The sequence below is a fragment of the Otolemur garnettii genome, unplaced genomic scaffold (assembly GCF_000181295.1).
Source record: "Otolemur garnettii isolate 467f Iridium unplaced genomic scaffold, OtoGar3 scaffold00009, whole genome shotgun sequence".
In the NCBI taxonomy this organism is placed as follows: domain Eukaryota; kingdom Metazoa; phylum Chordata; class Mammalia; order Primates; family Galagidae; genus Otolemur; species Otolemur garnettii.
Window position 1 is genome coordinate 5,216,239 of NW_003852404.1, and position 8,353 is coordinate 5,224,591.

The 8,353-nt window shown below is 50.4% G+C and overlaps 1 protein-coding gene across 1 annotated transcript in view; it reads left to right on the plus strand.

The window, feature by feature from the left end:
• Nucleotides 1–8,353, plus strand: part of TMCO4 (transmembrane and coiled-coil domains 4) — an 88,759-nt gene that overhangs the window by 28,497 nt on the left and 51,909 nt on the right. Inside the window, exons 5-7 of the mRNA XM_012801470.2 lie at nucleotides 4,214–4,311; nucleotides 4,522–4,665; nucleotides 5,460–5,579. Coding sequence (XP_012656924.1) covers nucleotides 4,214–4,311; nucleotides 4,522–4,665; nucleotides 5,460–5,579 — 362 coding nt within the window. The remainder of the gene's footprint in view (nucleotides 1–4,213; nucleotides 4,312–4,521; nucleotides 4,666–5,459; nucleotides 5,580–8,353) is intronic.

The following is an 8,353-nucleotide window of genomic DNA, read 5'->3' on the forward strand; positions in this document are numbered from 1 at the left end:
GGGACAAGCTGCTCAGGGTGAAGAGCTGGAAAGGGCTGGATCTATGCCCTGAAGGGTTAGCCCTGCAATTTTCAAACTTGACATATGCAGAAGCCTGCAGGAGCCTGTTACAGATTCTTCACCCTCATGTCCCACCCTTTGAAAGTCCCTGGTGTGGAATTCCAGGATAACATAGTCCAGAGGACTAGAGGGGCCCAGAGTCAGAGCATCCATGGGGCTCCTGGCAGTTTTCCTGGAGGAGGTGTCACACATCAGGTGGCCCCGGACGTCTGGATGAGAATGTCGAGCTAGACATAGGAAGGTGAGAAAATCCCTGGTGGCCAAGGGTGAAAGGAACATGGGAACTGAGGCAGAGGACAGTATGCCTGCAGGCAGGTCCGTGTTTTCAGATGGTAAGGAAATGAAGCTGCAGGAGGCAGGGGTCTGAGTGTCATGCTGGGGAGGGGATGGTGTCCCCCCAACAACAGGGTGGGCAAGAGGGAGGAGGAGAGGGAGGTGGGCAGTCACGGTTGCTCTGTCCTACTTGGCTCAGACACGGTGGCGGGGCTGTCTCCTCATCCTCCCATGTGACCGTATTAACATTTACATTTCCTAAGTGAGAAAATGATCAGCAAAGCTGGGTCACCCAGCATGGTCATGGCAGAGCTGGGCTCAAGTACCTCTTCTCCAGATTTCCAGACTATTCCTGTGTCTGTTAGCCCAAGATGCCACTGACTCACAGAGTCACACCACTTGTCCCTGGACGTTGCTGTCCTACATTGTCGGCAGCTTGAATTTTTTCTCAGGCCTTGGGCTCTGCCAAAAGCCAATAATTTCCAGCTTTCCTGTTTAAACTGAATTAAGGATCGTCAACTCAAGATCAATGTAATTAAGGGTCAAAGTATATCCCCAGCCCATGTTTAGGAGGAAATTAATATGATAATAAAGGAATGATGATAACAACAGAGGTATTGAAAAGTTAGTGGACGCCCTCCTGCCGGGGTTTGTGGAGCGAGACGCCGGTCACTGTATGTGAATCATCTTACATAAGCATGGTTCTCAGGCCTTTATCCCTGACTACTGTCTCCATCGGTGGGATGAGGAGACCCAGACAGGACAGGTAATTATAGTCACAAAGCTAGCAAGTGGTCTTATCCATTGGGATAAGCTAGGTTTTGTCACTGTAACTAATCTTGATGCTTATAGCATCAAATGTGTGTTTCTTCACCTCCTGGGTGTGCGACAACACAAACATTGTAACCTAATCGTTTATACCCTCACAGTAATCTGGAATTTGAAAAGGAAAATAAAACTTTACCCACCCCCCAAAATAAATGAAGCCACAGTCACAGAAGGTGGCTCTCTGTTATTATTTCTTTTGTGCCTAAAATAATCTAAGGATGCTAATTTTGGGGGGTTCTTTTGCAAATTTTGGCCGGGGCTGCTGGGTTTGAACCTGCCACCTCCGGCGTATGGGGCCGGCACCCTACTCCTTTGAGCTACAGGTGCCGCCCGATGCCAATGTTTTTAAATGTGTAAAATAACAGTGAATAAGGTAACAGTGGAAACCAATGATACCGAAACATAATTATCAAATTAAAAAAGATAAATTTCTGATGTGAAAGTAAAAAACAAAACAAAGGTGTCTTTCTTGTGCACGCATGCACGCCCTTTGCAGATTGTAGCTTTGGTCTGCCTCGTCTTTGTTTTGGGTCCCCGGCTGACAGTGCCCCCTGTCTGGATTCTTGCTGGTCTCAGGGTGGAGACAAAAGCTCCTGCACTGGCCCTTAAGGATTCTGCCGGAAGTAACAGTCACCTCCACCTGCATTTTCTCGGGGTTAAAGCTGGTCGTATGGCCACTCAGTTCAACAGGGGGAGGGATGTATATTCTCTCTGCAGAGAGGGATAATTGATATTTGGTGGTAGGTAATAACCATGGCAGCAGAGGGAGGATTCAAGCCTACATTTAATGTCCAATCCTGACATTAGCACCCTGGATTTTATTTTTAAGTTTCAGATTAATATGAGGGTACAAATGTTTAAGTTCCGTTGTTTTCAATTCTAAAGTAAAGTTCAACTTGTATGTGAGCCCTTCCCCCAGGGGGGCATGCTGAACACCCTCACACTGTGCACATCAGGTGAGATCCCGGTCGCCCTCCCTCCCTCCTTCCCATCCGCTTCCTCTGCCTTCCCCCTCACTAGACTATACTTGTGGTTTTTGTTTCATGTAAGCGTGCAGTTGTTTCTATATTGTTTCATATTACTATTGAGTACACTGGATATTTGCTTTTCCATTCTTAAGATACTTTACTAAGAAGAATGTTTCAACTCCACCCAGGTTAATACAAAAGATGTAAAGTCTCCATCTTTTCTTGTGGCTGAAGGAGATCCCTCCGTGGTATATGTATGCCACAGTTTGTCAATCCATCCATCCCTTGATCCTGATCACCGTCCTGCCTTCGGCTTTGCCAGATGCGTGCAGTTCGACCTCACCCTACATCTCTGATGCTATGAATTTCGGTCATGGAAACCCAGCACCCGTGCTGGGCAAAGAGATATTTCCTGTTGGTTTCTGCTCTTCTGTGATTCAGCAACCGAGCTGTGCTGTGCTTTACGCCCGGGAAATAGTCAGGGGAAACGTTTGTTGGCAGAAAACTAAAAAGCCCAGCAGATCCCTGAATGCACGACTTGGGTGCCTTTTTTTTTAGATGACTGGAGAATGAGCTCTTAATAAAATGAGTGGCTCCTGAGGAGGGGGACGGGAGAGAAGCAAGCACTGGCTGAGCTCGTGCGTTTTCTGTTCCCGGAAATGCAGCTCCCAAAAGTGCCGGGGCATCATCTATTCTCAGCATAACTTCATTGGCTAAGGAAATCCAAACCAACAACCCTATGAGATAGATTTGTTTGTTTGTTTTTGAGACAGAGCCTCAAGCTGTCGCCCTGGGTAGAGTGCTGTGACATCACAGCTCACCGCAACCTCCAACACCTGGGCTCAAGCGATTCTCCTGCCTCAGCGTCCCAAGCAGTTGGGACTACAGGCACCCACCACAACGCCCGGCTATTCTTTGGTTGTAGTTGTTATTGTTGTTTGGCGGGCCTGGGCTGGATGCGAATCCGCCAGCTCAGGTGTATGTGGCTGGCACCTTAGCCGCTTGAGCCACAGGCGCCGAGTAGGTATTCTTATCCCCGTTTTATAAAAGAGGAAACTGAGGCTCAAGGAGATAGAGTTATCAGGGTGACAACAGCCACTGTTTTGTTCCACGCCTGCCCTGTGCCAAGCAATATGCTAAATGCTTTACAATCTATTAATAGACTCCACAGTCACCGGGGAGATAGGTAACTATTATTTATGTGTGATACGGGGACGGTAATAACCCTGCCTCTGAGGATAAGATAAATCCTCTGAAGTACAAAGCACAGTGGCTGGGCTTTAAGAAGCCCTCTGTAAGTATTAACCAATTTGCTTCTTTTATTATCCCCATCCTTTGCTATCACTCCTCATGGACTTGTCCAAACTCCACCTGCAGTTCAGAGTTCCCACATAATGACCGATTGGTCCCACCTTCAACAAGGTGGCCGAGGGTTGAACGTCCAACCCTCAGGAATATTGGCCATCATCACCCACAACAGCCCTTGTCAGGGTTCACCTGACCCCAGTTCACGCTAAACCCTTTCCTTCTGTTTAAATTTCCTCAAGTTTAAATAAATCTAAACAAGTCCAGCTATTGCTCCAAGGCCAAGGTCTCCCATGCAGGCACTCCTCAAACCCATCCTTGAAATGATTATCCTGAAGGAAATTGGTTTCCAAATTTCCCAGGGAGAGGTGGGATCAGACGGCAGGGTGGGAGAGAAGGGAGGGGAGGAGGTGATGGAGTCTGTGATTCTATTTTGTACTTGTTCTGGGTCCATCTATGTAAAGATCATTTTTGTATTTCTCCTGCTATTATTATTATTATTATTTGTCTTTTCATTATTCAAATTGCAACCCTATTAGGATGGATCCATTGGGTAAGTAGTACATCCCATATGCTGAGATCCCATATGCTGAGTCTGGGTTTTAGAATGTTTTCAGCTTTTAAAAACCATCTATGAGCCCCAGGAGAGTTGGGTATCTTACTCTACATGTCAGAGCACCTGTACCCAGCATGGGCCCCAGTTTGGGGGTTGGTGAGACTGGGATGTCTCCAGGGAGCTGGGCACAGCGAGCCCTAAAGACCCACCTCTTTTCCCCCAGAATGGCTGAGGCATCCCGGAAGAAGAAAGAAAACAGGAGGAAATGGAAGCGCTATCTCCTGATAGGCCTGGCGACTGTCGGAGGCGGAACAGTGATCGGTAAGGCCAGCTGGAGATGGGGACACAGGGCTGGGGGTAAGTGGAGAGGGTTGGCTGGGAGGTGGCCTGTGATCTGTGGTAGGTGCTCCGTAGTCACCACGCTCGTTAGCATTGCCAGAAGCCTCTATGGAAGGCTGTGGGCAGCTGATGGGGTAAGGACCTGTCCAGCCACATCCTCAGACCCCACTGTACCTGCTGCTCTCCCTACAGGTGTGACTGGGGGCCTTGCTGCCCCCCTTGTTGCTGCTGGAGCTGCAACAATCATTGGCAGTGCTGGGGCGGCAGCCCTTGGCTCAACAGCCGGCATAGCTGTCATGACCTCACTGTTCAGTGCAGCTGGAGCTGGCCTGACAGGTAGGTTTCAAGGGCGCTGGCGGGGTAGAGGGATTTTCAGCCAGGGTGGCCCAGTTCCTGGAGGACACACCCAGATTCTCACTGGTGTTCACCCTCTGGGAAGCCAGGGAGATGCAACTTTTGTCTCTCTGATCCCCAGCCCTGCTGGAGCCCATCACAGGCTTCCCAAAGGACAGGGCCCGGTTATCAAGCCCAGTCTTTTCCCCAGGCACCTGTGTATACTTCACAGAGAAAGACCCTGAGCAGACCTGTTTCCACCATCCAGAAGTTTCCAGGCAGGCCACCTCGAAGACAATGCTGAGGCTTCCTCAGGGAGAACTCAGCTGTCCTTCATTTACCAGCAGTACCTGGGGGAGTTTTCCCAAGTCCCGTGTGTCACAAGCCCCCAGTCACATACACATCCCTGTTCAGCTCCCCGGGTAGAGTGTCACTCACCTGTTGAGAATTTTGGTCCATTCGATTCCCTCTTACTATAAGGAATAGGGAAGTGTGTGAATAGGAAAAAGATACAAACCCAGCTGAGTCAGGATGGAGGGGTGGTTAGAGCCTTGGCTCCAAGTTCAAACCCCAGCATTGCTACTTGGGGGCTGGCCAGCCTTGGAAAGCTTCTTACCTTCATCTATCATCAGGGACAACAGTGGCACCTACCTGAATGAGTTCAAACACGCAATGCGTTTGTCCAGGGGCAGGGCACACCTTCGGCGCTCACTGTGTGAGTGTATGACAGCCACTCTGGCTTGTGCTCCCGGGGACCCCAGTTCCCTCCATTCTCATTCTTGTATCTGGGTCTCTAGGATACAAGATGAAGAAGCGTGTGGGAGCCATCGAAGAATTTGAGTTCCTGCCGCTGACGGAGGGCAGGCAGCTGCACATCACTGTCGCCATCACGGGGTGGCTCGCGTCGGGGAAATACCGTGAGGACTGGGGAGGGCCAGGAGCGGAGTGAGACGGGTGTTGGCTGAGTGGCGCCTGCTGCTGTGGGCCAGGCCCTGGGCTGGGTTCTCTCCTGGGAATGTCTCTAGGGAGTGAGTATGGGGAGCCCCATTCACAGAAGAGGAAACTGAGGCTCAGAGAGGTGAAGTGACTTCATCTCACATCCATCTACCCTCCCCCTCCCATCTATCCATCCGTCACTCACCCATGCACCTGTCTACCCAGCCAGTCTGCAGAATTTACATGGTGCTGTACTTGTCATGTGCCCTAGGAATTTCATGGTGAACAGCACAGTCCTGGCCTCTGCCCCCATGGATCGTACTGTCTAAGATAGAAGATAAACCAAGAAATAAAGGGAAGCATTATGGATGGCACAGTAGGGGAAGCACAGGATGATTCTGGAAAGGGTTCCTGGAGGAAGTGACACTTAGGCTGAGAGCTGCTGGGAGTTAGCCAGATAAAGAAGGAGCAAAAAGGACATGGGAAGCAAAGGAGCAGCATGTGCAAAGGCCCAGCGGTACAAAGAGCCAAAAAGAGTGGAGGATGGTGCAGCAGGAGAGTAGGCAAGGCCAGAGCACATGGGAACATGTGAGCTGTGGCAAGGAGTTTGGATGTGGAGTGAGTGGACTTAAGCACCAGGGTGAGAGGGCAGCGCATCTTGGCATGTGACCTCAGCACGTGTTACTTTACTTCTCTGTACCTCGGCTACTTCACTTGTAAAGTGAGATTATTCCTACTTTTGTGCATTGCTGCAGAGATTGAATTAAACTAAGTAACATGTGGAAGGCACGTGGTTTCCTGTTGGCATTCCCAAAACATTACTTCCCTTTGCTGCTAGAATCCACCTGTGTTTGGGGGGGAGTCTAACCAAGGTGGCACTGAAGACTCACACCGTGGTCCACTTGTCACCTGGCTCGCCTGCTTTTGCAAGGGCTCAGCATGAGCTCCCCAGACAGGGCCTGGCTCAGAGAGTGAGCAGGGTGTTTCTGGGAACCTCTGAGGACCACACATGCTGAGAGCCTCCTGGGTTCCCAAGTCCCCAAGTCCACCCAAGACCCATGGGTGGAATCCACAGCTCTTCTAAGCCACAGGGAAGGAAGCAAGTGAGAAAATGTTGTTACCGGGCACCAGGATCTTATCGATGTGTCACTGCCAGGCCCCCAAGCAAGCTCTCAGCATTCACAGAGCACCCGGCTCGTGTCTGCCCTGAATCAGGCATTCTACCTGCACGATAGGAACTTGGTCTGTATCATCTCATGGACCCCTCCTGTCCACCCTCCAAGTGGGGCTGTTCTCATCCTGATGTTAGAAGAGAGGAAAGTTCAGGAAGGAAGAAAAAAGTCACCTGTCCCTGCCTTCTTAACAGCCAGAAAAGAAACCGTGTTGTCGTCACAGGCTGGCTGGGAATCACTGAGCTTTCTTTGGCCTGTCCCTTTATTAACCACAATTATATACAATAAAGATAGTAGTAGCTCTGTAGCTACCACGTGCCGTGAGCCAGGCACTGGGTATGATCAGCTCGTTTCATTCCTCACTTCAGGCCAAGGAAGTAGGCGTCCTCAGCCCCTCCTTTTATAGTTGAGGAAACTGAAACTGAGGCTCCTAAGGGGTATCCGGGGTCACCCAGCTAGCCAGAGGCAGGATTCAATCCCAGTCTTTCGGTCTCCGCAGCCCATGTTCTTGGCCATGGGACAACACAGTGCAGTACAGCACTTTACAGTTTATATAATGCTTTTAACTCAACATCTCGTGTGATTTCCCACCACACCCGTGAGTCAGATGTTATCCCATTCCTATAGATGTGGAAACCGAGGGTCATAAGGGCAGTGAGCCTTGCTATGGGACCCACCAGCAGAAGCTGCCAAGCTGGGAACTTGCCCGGGCCAGCATCACAGCAAGCTCTTGCCCCTCTCCCCATTCAGTGCCTGCCACCTCTCTCTGGGCTGGCTGTCACCTTATCCATAATTAAAGACAGTTGATCCCTGAGTTGTTGCAGAGCAGAGATGGGGTCCTTGCAGAGGACAAGGGCACAGCTGCAGGATTGTCTTTGTGTCAGTGCAGTGCCCTGCAGGTAAGGACCAGGCCTTTGGGGCAGGCAGGGAGAGATGTGCGGTTGATGTCCAGAACCATTCAGTCATGCCCCATGTGTTACGGGTGCTTACTGTGCATTGCATAATAAGCACTCAGGGGAATATAGTACTTGGCAAAGCAGACTGCAAGAGAGGCTTATGTCAGCCAGAGGATGTAAAAATCAGGGTGTAATTACAGACTGTGATAAGAACTTGGGAGGGCTAATGTTGGGTGCATTTGATCTGTCAGAGGGGCCAGGAAGGGCTTCCGTAAGGAAAAGGCAATTGAACTGGAATCTCACAGACAAGTAAGGCTGAGTGATCCAGGGAAACTGATGGAAGAGCCAGGAGACATCGAAGGGTTTTAGACAGGGGCAAGAATCAGAGATCTATGATTTGAAAAGGTCACTTGGGCCACAGGCAGAAATGGATGGAGGCCAGATAAGGCAGCAGGTGAGGCCCTGCCTGGTGGCCCAGGAGGCCCTAAAGCACACAGCCAGGCAGACAAGAGGGGAAAAAGAGGCAGGGTGCAGTGGCTCACGCCTGTAATCCTAGCACTCTGGGAGTCGGACAAGGTGGGTGGATCGCCTGATGGAGCTTGGCAACGCCTGAGCTCAGGAGTTTGAGACCAGCCTGACCAAAAAACAAGACCCTATCTCTAAAAATAGCCGGGCATTGTGGCAGGC